The 22616-nt window shown below is 39.3% G+C and overlaps 2 protein-coding genes and 1 long non-coding RNA gene across 5 annotated transcripts in view; 2 read left to right on the forward strand and 1 right to left on the reverse strand.

The window, feature by feature from the left end:
* Positions 1–491: 491 nt before the first annotated feature.
* Positions 492–21578, reverse strand: LOC144004622 (caspase recruitment domain-containing protein 10). Of its 3 annotated transcripts, none has more exons than XM_077501975.1 (24): positions 21141–21577; positions 16116–16340; positions 15312–15449; positions 15011–15197; positions 13195–13333; positions 12706–12924; positions 12383–12502; positions 12170–12295; positions 11900–12079; positions 11678–11782; positions 11327–11363; positions 10243–10280; positions 10062–10147; positions 9911–9957; positions 9728–9848; positions 9445–9622; positions 4802–4925; positions 4472–4712; positions 4127–4193; positions 3955–4057; positions 3716–3874; positions 3455–3567; positions 3132–3247; positions 492–1336 (listed from the first exon to the last, which is right to left on the reverse strand). In XM_077501975.1, exons 1-24 carry the CDS (start codon positions 21217–21219, stop codon positions 1132–1134), a joined length of 3153 nt encoding a protein of 1050 aa, XP_077358101.1. In that variant the 5' UTR covers positions 21220–21577; the 3' UTR covers positions 492–1131. The 3 variants fall into 3 exon arrangements, with proteins under 3 accessions (XP_077358101.1, XP_077358092.1, XP_077358109.1); XM_077501966.1 differs by having other exon boundaries at positions 16116–16358; positions 21141–21576; XM_077501983.1 differs by lacking the exons at positions 9728–9848; positions 9911–9957 and having other exon boundaries at positions 16116–16358; positions 21141–21578.
* Positions 16648–17818, forward strand: LOC144006255 (uncharacterized). The gene is made up of 3 exons (XR_013279770.1): positions 16648–16870; positions 17333–17505; positions 17581–17818. It is a non-coding gene; the product is annotated as an uncharacterized LOC144006255 (long non-coding RNA).
* The window catches only part of cdc42ep1b (CDC42 effector protein (Rho GTPase binding) 1b), a 34418-nt gene continuing 32971 nt past the window's right edge, over positions 21170–22616 (forward strand). Inside the window, exon 1 of the mRNA XM_077502020.1 lies at positions 21170–21231. The gene's annotated coding sequence lies outside the window, so the exon portion shown is untranslated. The remainder of the gene's footprint in view (positions 21232–22616) is intronic.

Consider the following 22616-nt stretch of genomic DNA (forward strand, 5'->3'; position numbering starts at 1 on the left):
GTAGGAATCTGATCATGCCTTCTTGTATCGCATGATGACAAAATCATTCTCCATTGCAATGATTCGTTTAAATACATATTTAAATTGGCCAAATAGTCAGAATTTCAGCTTCTCTACAGTAAACATCCATCAGAGGATTGTCTTTGTGTTGAATCAAAGTAAAACTGCTGGCTCACCATTGTTGAAATGTCATCAATTACAGTAAATATTTGTAGGAAAAACACTTTTCAACCATAAATAAAAAAAAACTCAACTAGACTATCTGTAACTGTATCTGAGTCTTTTTGTAGATATTTTTCATGAAACCGCATGATAGATTGTAATATCTTTGCAACTTTTGTTTCTGATTTTCATGGGCATAGACTGTCTTAGCATCCAAAGAATAATTAGACCCTAAATTGCATTGCATGGTCTTTTTTTTTTTTTTTTTTTTAACATGAGTAACACATTGTGTACGTTTAAGCACAAAGATGAAGCACACACAGTTATTTTATGAGAATTTAATTATTTTTATTAAACAACTGCTTACAAAAATAATGCAGTAAAAAGTAAGCTGACTTACTGTGCACACGTAAAAAGGCAGCACTGCTGAACCTATAAAGTTAAAAAAAAAAAAAAAAAAACTTTAGGAAATATTGCAGTTCAGTAATTATTACCACACATTTAGATATGTGTGTAACTTTTGGCTAGTCCTGCCAAGGAACCCAACAGAAAGTCGCTTATATGATTTGTTTAGCACAGTGTTTATGTACAAATACAAAGTGTCTGAATGGCCAATAAGTGACGTTTTGATATATGAGTGAGAAGATGAAAAGTAAACCATGGCACTATGAAAACAAACACAGCTATAATCAACATAATCCACACGCAAGTTGATTAAAAAGGAGTCTGCCTAATCAAAATGAAAATATGAAATCAATCCCCACATTAGAAATCTGACTGGTTTGTTGACACATCCCGAGTATCCACTCATTCTGCAAGTGTATACAGCAGGGGTGTCCAAACTCTGGCTCCGATTTTTTCAGATGTACAGTATATTTTTTGTGACATTTTGTTGGGTAGTCTGCAGTGACAAGATGAAATATGTGCTTCCTTGGTGGTCTAATAAAGGTTGGCAAAGACTGGTTTAGCTTACTGCAGCCTATCTAGCTCAACCCAAGCTACTGACATCTGCTGACTAATGATGGCATTGCGTATGGCTGTGAGCAGCTCTTCTGTGCAGCTCCATGTGGGCTCCAAAGTGCAGTAGAGCAGCGGCAGGGTCTCCAGCTGCAACTGTTCCGCCTGACACATCTCCTCCATCACACTTTCGTCTCCACACCGTGGGAAAAACTTTCTGTTTGTAATGCAAAAATGGTGAGAGAAAATGGTTAGATTGCCTCATAGCATATTATTGGTTCATGCATGGACAACATTTAAGATAACAAATCTCATTGATATACTTGCAGTGGTTCTCAAAGTGTAGTATGAGTATCACTAGTGATATGCAGGCTCCCTTTAGTGGTACTTGAAAGAAACACAATTAAATGTTCAAACTATGCATAACGCTACAGTGACTTGAACATTTATTTTTTTTTTATCCATCCAGTACAGTGGATTTAGTGAAGTACAACGGCATTAGGGCCACGTATAAATATTTTTATTTTTATTTTTATTTTTAGAGGGTGGGGGCAATATTCCCAGAGAAAAAAAAAAAACTCACAAATTTGCCACTTGAGAAAGTCTGAAATTTGCGACTTTCTAAAGTGGCAAATTTGTGAGTTTTTTTTTTCCTCAAAATATTGCCGTCCCCCTCTAAAAAATATATATATATATTTATACGTGGCCCTAATACGCCATCGTAGTTAATTAAGTACAGATCAGTTGTATAAGTTCTATACAATTGAATTTAGAACAGAATGTCTTTTTAAGCATCGATTTAGGTTTTATTTTATTTTTTTTTATTTTTTTTTTATTTTTTTATTTTATTTTATTTATTTTTTTTACATTTTCAAGCACTGAATTTTAAATAAAACATTTAGGTTATGGTATTGCCCCCCAGCCCCACCCCACCCCACCATGACATTTAAGTATAGTGCTAATGTAATAATGGTGCATATTACACAGGCTTACAATAATATTCATTTTGCTTCTAAAGAATTTAAAAAAAAATCTTTCTTGTTTGTGATGAAGACTTCAGCATACTACTCAACTGATTTTAATGTTGGTACAAATAGTGCCATTTTGAGAGCCAAGTATGTTTTGAAGTGGTACTTGGTGTAAAAAGATTGTGAAGCACTGGACTATGGGTAAAATAAATTACTAGTAGTAGTTCCAAGTAATTGTTGTTGTTTCCACCCCAAAATGTAATTGAGTAATTCATTTAGGTGGCAGCAACAAAGCCTGTGTTTGGAATCACTCACACATTTCTTACTCCAGAATCACTGTGTAGAGATTTGTTTTATATTGTGGACTATATACACATCAATAAAATAAGAAATTTTATAACATGCATTCTAATCAATTATAGTAAAATATTGTTTAAAGCTGGGTTTATTTTACACAAAACAAACAAAACACTGTCAATCTATGTTGTTCCGACAATATTAATTTCACCATATTTGCACCACAACGAACAAATTTGTCTCGTGACCAAAATCAAACAATACCCTGGGGACTGAAAATCATTTTAACCATATCAAGGCATTGCATCATGGGGTCTAGTGAGTATTGTTGTTTTTCACCATAGGGCAGGCCCCCCTCACTCCTCAGGAGCCGGAGTACTGTCAGGTTTTAGATGTTTCTCTTCTCCAATACACCCGAAACTCATCAGCAAGCTCTGCATAAGCCTGATAACGATCCTGTTCATTGGAATGGGTGCGTTGGAGCACAGAATCATCCAAAACCTGCAGGACTCCTGCCACCACTGTTTTAGATGCCTCCATTGTAGCAGATTCTAAAGACCAGGATCATTATCAGGCTTTTGCGGAGCTTGCTGATGAGCCGATTATGGATGGGAATCGGGTGCGTTGGAGTACAGAAACAATTGAAAACCTGCAGGATTCTGGCTCCCGAGGGCCAGGAGTAAGAAAGCCTGCCATAAGGGATAACCCATGCTCACCACACATTCAAACCAGTGAATGGGCTCTTACCTGAGCTTCTTATGTTTTTTGCTCTTTGGCAGGATGTGGATGACAATCGGATAAATCTCTTGTCTCATCAAGCCTTCAACGCATTGCAGCCCCACTTCCAACAGACAGTGTTTGTCCTAAAGCAGACACAAAAGACGTGTAATGTACCGGTAATAGTTTTTTTTTTTTTTTTTTTTAATTATAGACATACATTATAGTAGTCAAAATAGCTGTAGGTTGTCCTGCAAACTCGCTTGATGGGGCGTTTATATGTGAGCCATGTGGTCATGAACATTGTTGTGATACCACATGCAGACAATTTGAGAAACAATGTTTTATATCACCTGCATGATGACCTCCTGTATGGACTCTAGCCGTATGCCGAGAGCTGACTCTTGAGTCTGGGAATCCAACAGAAATATTCTCTTGTCTCTCCTCTCAGAGGACGGTATTGTTTCTACAAGTAACAGGTTAGAGATAGATGATATTCAGTTAAAAAAAAAAATTAAGCAAAACGACTAGTATACATAAAATAAAGAGAGCAGCACAGTTTGGTGATAAGATGCAGTTTCATATCATTATAATAATCTGAATAAATTTCATACCAGGTGCACAGGTGTTGTATTTTAAACCAGAGTCGACAGGCTGCAGCAGTCTCTCGATGAGGCCACGGGACAGCAGAGATGGCGAGAAGATGACGGGCCGCTTAGAATCAACCTTTATTGGCTGCACAAGGCTGTAAGGGATCAAATGATCCTCATGCCCTGAGTAAACACACCTACACATTAATTCACACAAAAATGTGCAGAAAATATGACATTTATAATTCAAGAGAAAGATTTACGTTTGTTCAGCGTGTAAAGAACGTGCTGTGTGGCCCCTATCCCGCGGCATTTGGGATCTACTGCCTTTACCAGACGAACACGACCAGATGGTTTCCTCAGGAACTACAGTGTAATGACAAATGAATGAATACTTGGAACTCATCTTGCAATATGAATATGACTCATAATCACCTTCTTTTTGAAGTCTTTTTGCTCCAGGGACATTTTCCGTAACTTGACAAGTAACAACTGTTGTGCGCTTAAATAGAAAATAGTGTGAATAAAGCATGCAACGTAATCAGTATTTTTACATTCAGCATTTTGTGGCCAGGTAAGAAAATGGGTTCCTTATCATACTGAAAGGTTTTTGATCTTTGTTTAATGAGCTACATGAAACTTAGTAGTGAAAATATTAGATGCACCTCTTTACTTCTACACAACAGGAAAGCTACAACAACAATATTTAAATAATGATTGACAACGATGACCATGCATTTCTAGAATATTGACAAAATGTACTGTATTTACATGGCCCACCTATTATAGCTGGGCATGCATCCTGCCTGCAGGGGGTTGGCTGTGCGAGGGTCCACCAGAGAACAGCGCCAATGATATTTGCCATTGTACCTTGTGTCCGTGACGTGTATGATGTCATCAAAGGACACACCCAGAGACGGTGGGTCTCCGAGAGGCTCAATGTTGAGATTGACCCGCACATAAAATGAGTCAGCACCCTTGAAAGTGGGCAAAGAAAGCTGGGAGCACAACTTGGCATACGCTGTGGACGGGAACCAAGTTGACAGCTTAGTCTCAGCAAAATTATTGTATAAATAATATTGGGGGGGTTTTGTGTGCAAACTGACTCACCCTCTGGGTTGCTCTGATGTTTCAGTGAGGACGGTTCAGTCCACCATTGCAGAGAAAAGTGCGCTACCTCAGCAGTGCACTGGCTGAGCACAACATTTCCTCCCCCAAAGAGAACATGCTCGAGCTGAATAGGAAAGAAACATGTCACTCACAGTGAAGTTACCGTAGTCAGTTTCTTTATCGTCTTAGTATAATTGTCAATTTGTCGTGGTCTGGGTTTGGTTTTGTTGTCATGATTTGGTTTTCGGTGTTGTTGTTTTTTTGTGTTCAGTTTCTATCATGACCTGTTGTGTTCAGTTTTCCTTGTGTATCTAAGTCTCGTTAAGTGTAATCCTGCCCACCTGCATATGTCTGCCCTTCCTCGTGTTACAAAGACAAACGTGTGTGTGTGTGTGTGTGTGTGTGTGTGGGGGGGGGGGGGGGGGGGGGGGGTTGTATGTGTTTAGTCTCGTATTTCCCTTCAGTCTGTGTAGTGATGGGCAGATTGAAGCCTTTTGAACACTTAAAGCTTTCCATCAAATTGGTTCACTAAAACAGTATTTCTCAACCCTGGTCCTTGTGGCACACTATCATGCCTGTTTTCCATGTCTCCCAATTCCAACACAGGTGAGGATCGCTGCCATGCTTCTCGAGAAGTTGCTAATGAGCTGTCATTGGAATGACCTGTGTTGGGAAAAGGGAGACATGGAAAACAGGCTGGATAATGTACCCTGAGGACCAGGGTTGAGAAACACTGCCCTAAGGGCCTGTTTTCAGGGAAGCAGGGCCTTTTTTCCTCTAATAAATCTTGTACAGACAGAACCGTCTCAAGACATCCGAGTGCCCAAAAGAAGACGCCTAGGACGTTTAATGGCTGCAATATATATGCCAAGTCTGGAATGGCTCTGTAGCACTGATATAGGGAGTTAACGGAAAGCGTAGAAGAAGCGAAGACCCATGAAGATGAACCACTGATCTGAACAGCCAGTTTTGAAGCTGCGAGGCCGCTATATTTCTCTTCCCAAGAAACATTTCTGGGCATACAATCCTATACATTTACAGTACCGAATGTACATTTGAGACAGTACTTAGTAGAAGCAACAGGGGTCTAGCAACTGAGCGATAAAAGAAAAAGGGGCTTTAAAGTAGTTTAAACAGTAGTCTGCTCGCGAGATGGGTTGAGTAAGATGGCTGCTCTGTCGCTTCAACGTCTTGCATGGGCGTGTATGGGCTATTAGCTGTCCAGTAATATATACATATCAGTGAGACGAACACAAAACAGAAGTGACAATGCCGGATCAAGTACAACATCACGCAACACATTTTGCTGTAAAAGCATAAGCAAGCTCAGGAGGTTGCACAAAACGACGAAGACACGGCTATCCGCCATTGTTGTTGACAGACTGGCGGTTCGTGTCCAGTCATGGGAGAAGTAGCTATCCTGCTATGGTGTCCACATTGGAACGTACGGGGCGCATTTTGGAATCTTTCCACTATGGTCTGGTCTTAACTGGAGACTTTAACATTCATGTTGACAACAACTTGGATAAAAATACCAAAGAATTTTATAATATACTTGATACTTTTGGTCTCTCACAACATGTAAAAGGTCCAACACACAATCAAGGTCACATTCTTGATCTCGTCATCTCTAAAGGTGTTGACATTTTATCTGTTGTTTATCTATTTCAGATCATTCCTGTGTGTTTTTTGAATTACAAACAATCCCAGAAGTTCAAACAACTACTGTCTCTATTAAAAAAAGGTACATAAATGAGAATACAAGCAACATGTTTATGGAATTAATGGCTGCATCACCAACTGTAAATGCAGAGACCGTTGATGAACTTCTGGATAAATTCACCTCAAAAATCTCGAATGTTTTGGATGCTGTTGCTCCTAATTAAAACTAAGACCATTTAATCCCGAACTAAAACACCTTGGAGGTGTGCTACCAACATAATGACTTTGAAATCTAAATGCAGAAAATCAGAGCGAAAGTGGAGAAAAACTCAACTCCCAAGTTCATTTTGACCTGTACAGACAATGTCTTTGTCATTTTAACCAAGAGTTAGTAATAGCTAGACAACAACACTTTTCTGAAATTATTAGTAGGAACCTCAACAATACACACACTCTATTTGCCGTGGTTGACAAACTCACAAATCCCTCAAATCAAAGCGCCAGAACTCCTCTCAACAGATAAATGCAATGAATTTGCCTGCTACTTTAGTGAAAAAGTACAAGCCATCAGGTCAAACATTGTTACAAACCAGCAAAATAACAAAATGATGCAGCACTTAAAACCACCTAGGAATAATTTAATTACCATGACAGAGGATCAAAATACTGTAGTAGACTTGGTTCAGCAATTGAAACCCTCTACGAGCTGTCTTGACTCAATACCATCTGGCTTTTTCAAAACCATTGTGAAATCTGTTCAAATCGATTTACAACAAATAATTAATTGCTCACTTCAATCAGGTGAGCTTCCTAAATGTCTGAAAGTAGCCGCCGTCAAGCCCATTCTAAAAAAGAGAACACTGGATGTCTCCCTGCTAGCAAATTATAGACCAATCGCAAACCTTCCCTTCGTAACTAAAATAGTTGAAAAAGTGGTTTTTAATCAACTCAGCAATTTCTTGAGCTTAAACGGACTTTTGGATAAATTCCAGTCAGGTTTCCGACCTCATCACAGTACAGAAACAGCTCTGATTAAAGTACTGAACGATATAAGATTGAGCACTGATGCAGGGAAGGTATCGGTACTCGTCTTGTTGGACCTCAGTGCAGCATTTGACACGATTGATCATAATATACTGTTAGACAGGCTGGAAACTTGGGTGGGGTTAAATGGAAAAGTCCTTAAATGGTTCAGGTCCTATTTGGAAGAAAGGAGTTACTTTGTGACTATTGGAAATTTTGAATCTGATCGAAAGGCCATGACATGTGGGGTTCCTCAAGGGTCAGTCCTTGGACCCCTGTTGTTCAGTCTGTATATGTTACCTTTGGGTCAAATGCTTCAGAACGCCGATGTTGACTATCATAGTTATACAGATGACACACAACTGTATTTATCAATGTCCCCAAATGACAGCAGTTCTATTAACGTATTGTGTCATTCTCTAGAGCAAATTAACAACTGGATGAACCAAAATTTCCTTCAGCTGAATGAAAACAAAACGGAGCTCATTGTTTTCGGCAATAAAGAAAAGAGGATTGCTGTTAAAAAACAGCTTGAGTCACTGTCTTTAGAAACTAAAGACCAAGTTCGAAATCTTGGGGGAACTAATAGACTCAGACCTGACCTTCAGCAATCATATTAAATTCATCACTAAAACAGCCTTTTACCAACTGAAAAACATATCCAGACTGAAGGACTGCATGCTTAAAGCAGACCAAGAAAAGCTTATCCATGCTTTTATCTCCAGCAGACTAGATTACTGTAACAGTCTTCCGACTGGACTCTCTCAAAAGAACATGAGACAATTGCAGCTCATTCAGAACGCTGCAGCTCGAGTTCTGACCAAAATAAAGAGATCAGAACATATTACTCCAGTACTTAAGGATTTACACTGGCTTCCAGTCAGCTGTAGAATCGATTTTAAAGTTCTGCTACTCGTCTATAAATCACTAAATGGTTTGGGTCCTGAATATATCCAAGAAATGCTGATTGAGTACAAACCCAGCAGGGCTCTGAGATCTACAGACTTGGGCCAACTAGTGGAACCCAGAGTTCGAAGCAAACATGGTGAAGCTGCATTTAGCTATTATGCTGCACACAGATGGAATAGGCTACCAACAGAAGTGAAGTCAGCTCCGAGTGTAAATGCTTTTAAATCCAGGTTAAAAGCTTTTTTTTTCTCATACCTTTGATTAAGGACTTTTAAACAGCTTTAAATAAGTGTTTTTTATTATTTTAAAATAATGTTTTAAGATTGTTATTGTATGTTCTTTTTAGTAAATTTTGTAACCTATTTTCATTAATTTTTCTTCCTCTGAATGTTGTTAACTACTGTTTCTTGATGCTTATGTGTTGTCTTTCCTTGTGTAAAGCACATTGAGTTGCCTTGTGTATGAAATGTGCTATACAAATAAACGTGCCTTGCCTTGCCTTGCCTATGAGCACGGTTCCAAAACTTGTCGGTTTCAAGCTCCGAAACCGAGCCGCCGTGTGGACAAACTGCCCAAACGGTCAGGAACTTGTGCGGGTACACTGAAACGGGCTTTCGTGTGAACAGGGCCTAAAAGGTTCTGCTGGTGAGGCTTCATGTGCACACAACCCCCTCCCCTGTGGCCGAAATTAAAACTATGTAATTTGAACCACTTTACCTTTTTTTCTGTCTTGTAACAGCGTTGGTTTAGGAACAATACACATGGTTTAGTTGCCAGTATAACATTGTGTGTTTCACTAATGCAATTAATCAGTTTATTAAAATTGTGCTGGTAATGTCATGTTATGAAAATGAGTAATCCTGTAGGAAATATAGCAGCAAAAAATTAAGCATTGATTGCATGAAAACTGAGGTAATGGGGACTGTGCTTATGTGTACTAAAAGGGTTAAGTCTTTCTGGATGTACAGACATAAAACAAGACAGACATTTATCTGGGGGAAAAACTAAAATAAACAAACACAACTATACAGATCCATACTGACACTTACCTCCAGGAGCTCACTTCCCTCCTTCAGCCCACATTGTTCTGCCACTGAACCAGCTTTAACATTGCTGACAAAAATTCCTGTTTGGTTTCCACCAGTTATCATAATGTTATCAGCCAGACTGGCGCTTATGTGCTTTGGCGTCATAGGAGGGCTTGAAGTTGGAGAAATGGGAGGTTTCCTAAAATAGAGCAAGGCATCATGTAATACAATCATTGCATTTTGAAGAAAAGTTGACAGTTTTAACAAGTTTGTTTTAGTTGCTTTTATGGACAATGACAACTACTTTGGACTGCTGGGACTGTGCCGATGTGCGCTAACAGCAGGCAGATTAACCAGATCGGGGGTGAAGAGATGAGAATGTAGGGAGTTCCAGGAATCCCATAGAGAGGGTTCACTATGTTCACCTGAAACACAGCTTGTTGAGAATGTCGATGCTGATGCAAAATGAGCACGCAATTAACAATACCTGCTATGTTGTCATTCTCATCACTGCCCCAAGAGTCCAAGTCAAACCTTTTCAAAAGGCAGACAAAGTGAAAATACTGTTGTTGAAAACTGTGGTGGTTGTTGAATTATAACACATTTAAAAAAACAAAAAAAAAACAAAAGAAACTCACTCTGTATTGAATCTTCTGTTGATGGAGTTCACACAAGGAGGAAATGGGAATGTTGAGAGGCGATTTATTTCCTTCTCGTCTTCTGTCTGAGGATGCATTGATAAAGATTTATTAATTAAATTAATCTCTTATTGTCTATCCCTAACCTGCATTTGTTAGTGAGTAGCCAGGTCATACGCACTGATGACAGTGGATTCTCCTCTGAGTTGGAATGAGAATCTGGAAAGGAACAGGCGCGATATTGAAGTATATAATTTTAGTTATCTATGTAGATTCATGCCCCCCATCCCTGTAAAAGGCCACCTGGTTTGACCCAAACCTGCTCTGACACATTTTCCTTTCTTCTGACCCAGCAGACATATGTAGGGGTTTTCCGATCACGTGTGCTCTGGCTGGCCTTGAAGGCAATCTGTGAGATAGGGGTTTTCCGAACACGTGAGCTACACGTGCTACACGTGAGTGAGTGAGCCAAGACCAGGTGCAGGCCATAAAAATGTCTTGTCCGCAAGATTTATGAGCAGGAAGGTACACATGAGCTTGCGTAACCATGAAGTTCATACAGAGGTCAGCTTTAAAATAGGCCAAAGGTTGCGAGCCTAAGTTTACGTGGAGTAACAGTGCCCCCAATGGTCACAAAATAGTACTGCACCAAGTTAAACTCCTATCTTGCAGTGCACTCTAGTGGCCAAAGACATTCATATGAATAATTAGGCTAATATGCAGGAGTGGGCAAATTTTGTAGTGGCCCAATACCGTTAGCTACCTTAAGATGTTACGCCCAAGGAAAAAGTTTGGGGGTGGATTCTAGTAAGGCTATAAAAACCAGTGCATCCCTTTGTTCGACGGATTTCTGATCCCTTCTGGCCAGAATATATGTCTTGTTTGTATGTCTGTGTCAAATAAATCTTTTTGTCTACAGCTTGAATCTCGGCCCGGTACTCTGTTACTTTTTTCTTCTAGATTCTGAGTTGTTGAACTTCTCCTTTAAAGCGAATACAGGTGAAGATTCTCCTTCCGACACCCGGGATGCATAATATACGATCACTCTTGGAGAGGACAGTCGGAGCCCCCCCCCTCCCCGACATATCTCCCCTGAGCGTCGGCCCGGCGGGAGGGCGAAGACGGCCTCCGCCGGGACGTAAATCTCAGGCCGGCCGTCTGCCTCTCGTCCGGGCTGACGAAACAACAATATCTAAGTAAGTAAACAAAGACATTAAGTAGAAACTTGCTGATTAGCTTTGGTATTGTGAGTGAAAACAACCGACCCTCTGAATTGTCATTGGCTTGGCCTCTGGATGGTGCCTGTTGGAGAGAAGAAAAGAAGCACAGACAGGTTTGACCTCACATTAGGAGAGCAACGCTCAGCATGTACCAACATGTCAAACATTGCTTAAGACTAGTCCACACTCCACAGTGTTTACATGTTCTCTGAAATTGGGATACTTTTTATAGTCTCGCAGTTACAATGCTAATCTGACAGTAGCATCAGAACAAACTAATGTTTGAACAAAAAAGTACATTTGATAGTAAGGATGCATAAACACATAAATGCTAACTCCCATGTCTGAGAATATATTTTTACAGTAAAGACCAGAACAACAAAACTATTTTATGACCTTCCGTAATTGAAGATGGGTGCCATTAACAGGAAGGCTCAGGTCCAGGTCCAAGGAGCAACAGGGTCCATAGCACTGATCTTCACTGCACAGAGACAGATGGGACTGGAGAGCACATGACATACAGTACAAAGAACCATGTGTTACGTAATATAGACAAAACTGTACTGTACTTGATTTACAGATGCCTAAATCAGATCGGTACATGAGGAGTTGACTTACACAGTGCAGACAGGAAGTGCTCTGCTCCAATTGCTCCCTGCTCTTTTCTGTTTCTCGCTCCAACTCCCGCTGCTGCTGCTCCATGTTGGCTTGCAGCTCTGCAATGCGTTTACGCAAACGATTCTTGTCCAATAGACAGTCCGTGTACTCTAACTGCAGATTGTCCTGATTTCGCATGGCCTGAAGAAGAAAGGGAACGTGGACAGGCAAACGGGATGTTCAATGTCATTCTAGTTGTGGGTGAATCTGGATGAATGTCAAGACGCTGACCTGGTCCCTCTCCTTTTCAAGTTCCATGATCTGGTTAAAGTAGGACATACTCCTCTTTTGCTCTGTCTCCCAATCCAGCTGCAGAGTTCTCACCTTCAGCTGCAGCTGCTCACACTGTGATTGAAGCTGCAAACGTGGTTCACAAGTACAACAGCAATTCATGAGCACTAACTATGAATCTGTTCATTTATCCACTTCTGAGAAAATGCTCACCTTGTCCCTGTGCTCCTCATTGCTTTGAATCTCCCCCTGTAGTCTGGTGATGAGGTGGCAGAGCTCTTGTCTTTGCTCTGCAGCCTCCTTGCGATCCTGCCGTAGGATATCCATCAGAGCCTGGAGGAAACACACATTTGAAATTTTACTGTATAAAATTCATCAATCCGTCTACCATCGTTTGATAGTTGGAAACTCAAAACCTCTCTATTGTGAGGCAGACATGCTAGATACTGTTTGCCATTTCCCAGCCATTGAAACTTTAATTGCCAAAGTTCTGGACTGTCCACAACCATAATCAAGACAAGAACACAAGAACATACTATGACTCCAGTAGGAAGAACTGGATCCTTCATCTGCGTTCTTGTGTTTTCTGTTTTTGGAACTTCAATGCGGTATGGTGGCTTTTCGGGTAAAGGCGGTGGACAGCGAGGTCCTCCTGTGGATAACGAGCTCTTCTTTGTGTTTGTTTGGATCCGACTTCCTTCAGGATTGATAGATTGATGCTCTGTTTCTGTTAACCTGGACTTTAAATCTTCTACCTGTATGAGGACAGAACACAGCAGTCATCATTACACATGAAATCTTAAGAAACAATAATCACATCTAGCCATGGGATTGTAGTTAACAGCATTGTGGTGCATAATTGTGAATTGATGTACAGTAGGTTTTAATAGTTGAATGGCTTTGCATTCAATCCACTTGTCCATCCCTACAACTATGCGGCTCAAGTCTGCAAATATAACACGTAACACTCAGGTTCTAAGTAGTACAGTGTTCTTTTGTTTTGACGTTGCTCCCCACTGTCTTACTTGTTTGAGCAGTTCTCTCTCTCGTATGGATGCTTTGCTTTGCTCTTCTAGGGCCTTGGAGTACTTCACAGACTGCTCCAGGTGTCTGTCTTTCAGCTTGCCCAACTCTCGACTGGCCGACTCCCAGTCTTGACGTAGCCTGGATGATGATGGTCAAACAATATGATACAGTAATGACCATCATAAAACATTCAATCACATTGCTATGTTTTTCATCATTCACCATAGATGGCATATTTTCATGGTATTCGGGGATTGTCAATGATATGCAAGAATTCGTGATGGTAAGATGAAGCCCCATGACGCCTATGGTACCATCAAGTGGTCAATAAAATGTACTACAATCTAGTTTCCGCCTACTTCAAAACAAGTAATAGGACCTCAGTGAAGCTTTCTTAGAAATCGGAATGCACTTTCGTTACTTATAGTGTAATTAAATAAGAAACTCAAAACCCCAACATTTGTCATTGGTTTGTATTAAAAAAAAAAGTAACTTAACTTCATCGCATTTCGTAGCTGTGCCTGATGTCTGTCTGATGAGCGGACCACTTCCAGTGTTGCCAACTTGGCGACTTTCTCTCTAAATCTGGCGACTTTCCAAAACCTCTTGGCGCTTTTTTTTTTTTTTTTTGGTCAAAAACGAGAGACAAATCTAATGAAATTTCTTAGGGTGTGTGTGTGTGTGTGTGTGTTTTTTTAACTCACTATTTTTGCCTCTCCTACAACATTATTCCTTTCTCCTACAACGTTCATTACTGTTACATGCAGCCAGCTAATGACATAATTTTGTGACCTCTGGCGACTTTTAGGCTGTTTTATTGGGGCTCTGGGTGGAGGAGTGGGACCGTCACCTACGTTCAGTGCCAGTTGGCGTGGGTTCGCTTCCCCGCCCAGGAGGCCATGTTACTTACATGATGTAAGCTTGTGTGATTGAGGGTATAAAAACAAAAAAGAGGCTATTTTATTGGGAAAATTTTACATCCAGAAATGTAGATTTAAAAACTTGAAATCTTTATTTAAATTATTTTGGATTGAAATTTACAAGTATTTTAAGTCTCTTAAATTTGTAACAAACAAAAAATGTCATCTGATAATTAATATCCAAGCATAAAAAAAAAAAAAAAAAACTCTTGGAGCTACCTGAATGTTATTGTTTTTTGTCCCCCCCCCCCCCCCCACACGTTTTTAATTTTAATTTAATTTTATTATATGGTTCATGTAAATTGGATTGACTGTTATTTGTATTCTATTTTCAATAAATGTTTAAAAAGGAAAAAAAAGGGGACAGCCAATAGCTACTTTCTTGGCAGCAACCCGGGCCACTTCCAAAACCAGTCACGTGGTACAGTGCTTCAAGTAGGTTCGAACGTCATCGATTATGTCATAAAACCACACTCCGAACCACACGTCGCCTGTATTTTTACTGATTACTCAGTACACACTTAGAAGCCTCGGCACACAATGTAACATCACTAGCAGGAATGGATTAAGCACCACTGTAGTCCAATTATTTTTTTTTTATCATTTGACATGAAACTCAAAAAGTTAGTTAGTTCTGTAATCCTTTCTTTAGTCGCTCCGTGGAGAACTTACAGAATTATGCAGAATATAAAATATTTATGAGTCACGACAAGAACAAAACTTGTATACTGTGGTCTTAATTCATTACTTTGGCATTTAGACTTGATGACAGCTTCTGAGCAGACACACGAGGAAATGCCATTTTGAGGTTGCAGGTTTGTCAGTAGATTTAACTGCTTTTTAAATTGAAATCAAAGTGGCAATATTTTCAACAGTTCTTCAAACTGAGTCAAACCTCTCTAGCTGCAGCCTGTCATGACGTAACTCCTGAGCTTTTCGTTCAGCACGGCTACGGTCGTCCTCGGCCACCCGACAACGCTGAGACAAGCGACGTTCACACATGCGACTGTTTCGAAGCTGCACTCTCAGCTTTTGGACCTCCAGCAGCAGAAACTGAGTCAAACCCTCTGGACCTTCCTCATCTGTAAGAGCATGCGTTTGCATTATGTATGTGTGAGAGTGCTATATTTTTGATGTTGTGTGAGACAATGAAACTTAAACGTAATGCAAACTTTTATATGTTTGTTTGTTTTTACCCAGTATGAGAGAGCAGCGGTGTGTTGGCTGCTTTCCAGTCAGCTGTGTGTATTGCTCTGGGTGGTAAAACTCCAGTGACTCCATGAAGGCCTGAAGACCTCGTGGACCCTGTCCACGCAGGATGTCCAGCAAACGACCTGTGCAATTACGTAAATAGATAAACTGCAATTAAATGGAATAATTATGATTCATGTGAGTGTGTCTGCTAACTTTTTTTTAACAACTGTATTCACACAGGCTGTCCACTCCACACCATTAGCAACACCTACATAATCTATCCATCCGTCCATTTTCATTCGTGCTTTTCCTCATTAGGGTTGTCGGTGAGCTGGAGCCAATCCCAGCTGATTTTTGGCGAGAGGCAGGGAAGTCAATCAAAAGTGATCATTATTTTGGCAACAGAATAACAATGTTATGAGCTCTGTTTTGGACCAGGTGTTTTTCTACACTCCTCATTCATCCCCGTTGTTCTGCATTATGTTCCCCTGTCATTACTTATAGGCTTTCATCTGGCTGTTTTCGATCCCTTCCTACATATTTCTTTCACCGCAACACCTGGTCATGTGTGCCGAACTGGTATCAGCTCATTCGCATACTGAGTTTCTTATCTGAAGGTTTAAAAACAACAACAACAACAAAATACTGTTTTATCATTACACTGAAATAAAATGTAACATACAGATTCAAATTCATTACAAAATATTTATCTCCTGTACAATGAATGTAGTCATATTGTGATACAAAAATCTGTGAGCTATTTTGTGTTATGGTACTGACTTTAGGGGTATACATTTTCTTCTCACCGGCCTTGGTGATGCGCAGAGGGTACTGAATAGAGTTGAGCACCTCATCTTCATCCTGTTCATCAATGACTTTACACTGGCGCAGATATGGGGTGAGTTTGGCCGGGTTTAGGATGCGGGTTAGCTTGTGTCGCACTCCTTCCACTCGATCCCACAGCTCCTCGCAGTGCTCCTCTGACCATGAAGGAGAAGGCCTGTTTTCCTCCTGAGTGATTTGGCCTTCCTCTGCCCAAACAGTGAAGCCTGCATGAGTCCAAAACCCCCCCCAATAATTTCAAGTAGGTTGAAGTCAAGCACAGTGGAGAATACTGTTGGATAACCTTGTCACTGGCTATAGAGACAAATATTTCACAGGTCATCTATATCATTTTTTTGTATATACTTTTATGCTTAACGTTTACTGTTGGAGCCAATATATGTTGAATATGGTTTGGCCTTTTGAAATGTGAATCATGCCACCTAGTGGCCAGGTGTGTTTCAAACAGCACCCTTTAAAGCCACATTGCAGCCTCATGAACAGGCCCCTAGTTGATTGAACCAGGTGTGCTGATTAGGAGCTGAAGTGCAGCAACTTTGTTTTTAGAGGCTACAGTTTATTTTTGATTATAGTGTTCTGGATGTAATGACTTTATGCACACACATACATACATCACATACATATGCAATCAACACCATTACATATCACACACATACACATCTGAACAAAGAAGATCCAAAGGAGGACAATGGCCGGAAACTGAAGTCATCAAATTTAAGTAAGTTAAGCAAACTTTTATGTCTGTGGGAGCGCGTTGGCAATATGCTGACAAAGAATCAAAATGTGGATCTTGTTGGCCTTAACTGAATATTGGATTGTTGTAAAAGGAAATTAAGGCTACAACATTTACCTTACCTACCCTTGTGTTAGGTGAACTTATGTGCACAACTGTAAGTGTACAAAAGTTGTTGCTTAATGACACAAAAATGCTCTGTATCGTCACTAAAATTCACATGCACATCTCTTCTCATGTCAACTTCAACCTCTGAAAATATCAAAATAAATTCCACAGTATTTTGGATGGGCATTAAGCCTTTTTTTCTCATCATAAGTTCATGAGTTAGTATACCCCGAGTGTATGTAGACTTTCAAGCTCAACTGTAATGTCATGTTCTGAGCATGCAGGCTGTGCTTTCTCTCAGGCACCGTTTTTTGTTTTTGTTTTTGTTTTTTGCACCAGCAACCTGACCACTGGTTGGCGCCATGGCCACTAACACACCTGTTCCTCATTGATGTTCATCAGCCAGCCTATTTAGAGGCAAATGGAAGCAACCATTCGTTGGACTAGTCACTTGCTTTCCTTGGTAGCCCAAGTGTGGTTTCGACCGCTTGCTCTTGAACCTTCAGTCCCTGGTACCTTGTCTAGCCTCGTGTTTTGTCATTATTTTTTTCCCCTCCCTCACACAAACCAACATGGTCTCTCAGCAGGTGGGGAAGCGAACTCACGGAAACCGGCACCAAGAGACGATTCCACTCCTCCACCTAGTCCTTTTGTCATTAGTTTTGTATTGTGAGTTTTTGTTTTCTTGTCCCTTTTTGTGCAAGTTGTTTTTGTTGCTGTTATTTCTGTGATTTGTATTTCTTGTTGTCTCCTTGCAGCACTGACGTGTTTTCTGTTTGAACGTTTAACTGTGTGCTGTCTAAAATAAATATTTGTGAGACTTGATTTTCTGACTGCATTTGTGGGATCCACCTCAAGACCTGACCTGTAATAACTATCATCAGATGTGCAGAATAAGTTGTGCATGACATCCTGAATGATCAAGTTTTTGTGCAACTTTTAAGGCATCATTTAGTATTAGTTGGATTCGAAATTCTATGCAGCCGTTCATCTTTGAAGGTTTCGCTTCCTGTTTCTTTGGAATTATGGCTCAGAACAGTCACATGCAACTTCTTATTGAAAGACACTTAAGACTATGAGCCCTATTTTCATGCCTAGCACAAGTCTCGCAAAAAGCGGCGTCAGTTTGCATCGGTGGAATTTTCTTCCTTTTGGTTTCCTAGACTAGCTCAGGTAGAAGTGGCGTTTGTTCCATTTTGCGCTGTTGTGGGAGGGAACGCAGTGGACTCCCGGCCAGTTGAAGTGGCTCAATTCGTTCCCTTTAAATTCAGTGCAGAGAGAAAGAGAGAGACGCACGGTCAGACATGCAGAAGATCACCATGTGCAAAGTTTAAAACAAAGCTGCACAAAGCTCTCCACTCGCAGATGATGTAAAGTAGGCTGCCGTAGACGGGCACTTGGAGTCCACCTCCCACCCCTGATCGTGCCTGGGTTGTGTGAAACCCCAGGCATGACTACCACCTGAAGTTGTGCTGTGCAGTCAGTAGGGTGTTAACATATTTTCAAGATGAAGACAATTTGTTCAAATTTTGGAGGGTTTGTCCCACCCTGCCATTTAATTATGAATGAAATACGGTGACATGCACCACATATCCACGGAGCTCAGAATGGGTCTGCTTGTGCGTCGATTGAAGACGTCCAAAATCACATTACATAAACTATGCCATAATTTAGACCTGCTTTTAGCTAGTCTTAAAATCTACTCTACTTTTGGTCACCAAATTGCCAGATGTGCCAGAGAAAGCATGCAATAGATTAATAGAATATGCCAGAGTGCCTATTGAGGTGTAGCTCATCTACCAAATTCACAAAAAAGCAAGCTTAACTAGACTTGCCCCAGCACGAAAATGAAGATGCTCCTTTTTTTTTTCTTTTTATGCCAAGTGCACGCAGTGCACAGCTTCCTGGCTATGAAAATGGGGCCCAAAAATAGGCCCCAATGTTTTCCCATCAAACCAGTTCCAGACATAATACATTTTTGTCTGACTACACTTATCTGGTATCACTATCCACCATCATTCACTATCTTGTTTTGAAATATATGATATCAAATTTAAGCTGTAAAATACCTGTATGCTTGTATGCATGCATACCATTTCTTAATCTTTCCTCAACTATCATTTTTGTATAGCAGAGGAAACTACAAGTAATCAGTAAGGCTGCAAAACTGAGGCAATGTGTCTCGACAAAACAGATATGAAATACAGTCCACAACTTAACAGTTGTAGTAAAACTGTATAGATCTTGGCCAAATATGTATTCATGTTTTTATGCAACCCAGGAATGTAGTGAATAATACTTATTTACTTATTATTTACTTGCTCTGGAATAAGTAATTTGGCTGCTATTGGGGTATTAAATTATCAAACTTAAATACTGTTTACTCTATCTCTTAACTCATAATTACTTTTAAAAACTATGACGTAAAATTAGAGTTTGTCATATGCCAGATGTGCTTTTCCATAGAATTTAGATGTTGATAATTTCACAATATGAAGCCATGTGTGAAAGGAGCACATATTCTGGGTTTGTTTAGTACATCATACAATATGTTATGTACATTTCTCATTTCTTGCTTTCTTTTTTATATTGAATCAATGAATAAACATTGCAATGCAAACTATACTACAATATTGTGTGTGTGCGTGTGCGTGCGTGTGTATGAGCTAGTCGAATGTTCACAATAAGTCTATTGGCAGGCCTGATGTGACTCATTGTCGAGTCAGGAGAATTAAGATGCCATGTTCAGATGATCTGACAACTAAAATGTGAGCCATGCAGGCAGGCTGAGACTCGCTTGGATGCTCTGGAATCTCTGTCACTAATCAGCAGTCTAGTAAGATGGTATCCTCAATTTGCAACAAACACCTAATAATAGTACTTACGGCAAGTAAAATACATATTTACAGTGACTATGTGGCTTCAAAGAGAAATCCGTGTTTTACGATAACAACAGTTGCAAACTGAAACCATCATGTGTAGCTTGAGGGGCATATAAATAAAAACGTGCATATCTGAAAATCAGCATGAAAAAAAAACAGACTGTAATCAGTCAGTGACTGTTAAAATCAAAAAGAGGTAAACATTTAGAGTTGTAAAATCATAAGGGATTTTTAGTTTGCATAGCCATGTTTGGACACATTTCATTCATTTTTATCTGGCACTGCGTTGTGCAATATTAAAGTTTCATCATGTCGACTCATTTGCCAAATAGACACATGCCTTTAACCCTCGAGTTATGTTTGATTTTCAGGAATTACAATTAAGTTCCAAGATTTGTTTTGTTTCTTTTTGTTTGTATTTATTTGTTCATTTTTCCTTTCGGACAATCATTGTGACAAATTTCAACATATAGTTAACAGCATGTAGAGTACTCGAAAAGAAAGAAAAGAAATTTAACCTGAAGTTTTATTATACAAGTGTCATTAGGGGGTGGGGGGAAAAAAAACTTCACGATTGACTATTACTACAGTATACCATTTCAATGAATATGTTGCATTAAATTTCACAAAATCTGTTTCTAAAAGAACAATTCAAAACAGTTAACACTTCTTTCAAAGTACAAATATGTGCAAGGAAAGTTTTCTATTGTATGCCAAGAAAAAGAAGTTTAATCACAAAAACTACTTTAACCCTCTTACATTCAATTCTCAGGAACAGTAATTTAATGTTCCTGGCTCAAACACACCGTCCAAAAGTATCAAAAACTAGAAAAATATACCCCAAACTATGAACTCCATTAATAACAATTTCAATCAATCATTTATAGTTGATATTTAGCTACTTCAAGGAATATTTTACTTAAAAAATAAAATAAAAAATCCCGTTTATATCGTCTTTCCGTGTTATAAGTCCACGTAACTGATGATAAAGACCAGTTTGTAAAACAGTAGAAATACTGTTAGGAAATGTGCCACAAACTGAACTGTATGAAACCACAAACTATTTTTACGTAATTGCAAAACATAACAAAATATAAACTAATAGTCTCTTTGCCAACAACTGTAAAACTAGATTTATATTCTTTACTTTAAGTTGCTCCTTAGATATCTCAACATTTTAACCGATGTTATAAATGTAAACGTGTGAATTCGGGCTAAGAGGCGAATAAGCAAAGAATGTGATTCGCTCCGTCAAGTGGACTCACCGCTCATGTCTTCAAGCGTCTTGTTGAGGTCCGGTCCAGAGTCCAGACTGCTCCAATTGCATTCACCACCACGTCCCATTCAAGTCTGGAGGTGAGTCAGGGGAGGCATAAAACACATGACAACGTGTCTGTGTGTGTGATTGTAAGCGTGTGTGTCTCGAATGAGTCATGAGCAGAGAGACTCAGAACAGAAAAAATATATACTTATCCTTCCTCTTGTCTCGCTTGCTGTGTCAGAAGATGGTGCTGTTTACCAACGTTGGTACGATCAAAACCTCACGGCAATAAACATGGGTACAATTGCGAAGAGAAAAATGGACAGCAGAGGTGGAAAAAGTACTTCCACTTTGTAGTTCAGTGAAGGTGCAAATCATTTATTTTTATTTTTAAAAGACTGGTAAAAAAAAAAAAAAAATGCACTGCATCTGATTCATCTGATTAATTCTTGTAACGGCATCAAACAATTAATTGTTTCATCTTTATTTTAAGAGAATTCTCTGAAATAAAGCTGCCTGTGGAATATCTTGCGACTCCAAGAGCTTAATCAATCAAGATCTCAATTGCAGTTTACTTTACCGCACTCTATTTAGCTTACTTTCTTGTTTTAGTCTTTAGTCATCCTCAAAAAAAGGTTGAAAAAAGTAAATTGCCTATTTAGACAAAGCAAGTAGTAGAATCTGTACATGTAACCTCCTGACAACCAGAAATTCAATTTTATCCTCTGTAGTGGACCTTTTTAAAGCTGAATATCTCCCACCCAGTGCATACGATTGAATTAACTCATTTCGTGCTCTATAGAGGACATTCAGAGCTTTCCAATGATACAAAATGTGTAGGGGTGGGGCTTTGCTACCTTTGATTGCATCATAAAAGAAAATAGCTTCCCTCATTCCAAGTAAGTGTATAATACTTTTTATTGAACAAATTTGGCTTTAAATGTTGTCAGCATGTTTTCTATAACACTCTTAAGAACACATTCAAGTATTGTTTGAATTATTTTAACTGTATTTGAGCCGAGCATTTAAGTTTAAAAAAATGTCCTCTATAGTAGACACATCATAGCTTAAAAATAAAAACTTTTTTTTTTCTCAAAAATTTCTTTTGCAGTATTCCAGTTACTTCACAAAGATTGGGGAATATCAAAATAAACATGATTTGACTTTTTTTTTTTCCTGGTAGTCAGGTTTTCTAATATAGCCAGTAAAAGCAAAAAAAAGAAAAAGAAAAGATAAACGAATACTCATGTAAAAAAACAAAAAAACAAAAAAAAAACAGATGCTGTACCTGGAAAAATATACAGTAATTAGTAAAAGTAATTAAAGTTATGAAGTATTTCCACTTTGTTACTTCCCACAGAAAAAAGGAAGGTCTGTCATAGAAACCAGGTTATGTCAAATTAGTCCTAAGGATTGTGAGTGACTCACCCTTGGAAGTGCCCCACATCGCTTGAACTCACCTTGATCAGGGAGTGCTGTC

Source organism: Festucalex cinctus, chromosome 1 (assembly GCF_051991245.1).
Source record: "Festucalex cinctus isolate MCC-2025b chromosome 1, RoL_Fcin_1.0, whole genome shotgun sequence".
NCBI classification, from domain to species: Eukaryota; Metazoa; Chordata; class Actinopteri; order Syngnathiformes; family Syngnathidae; genus Festucalex; species Festucalex cinctus.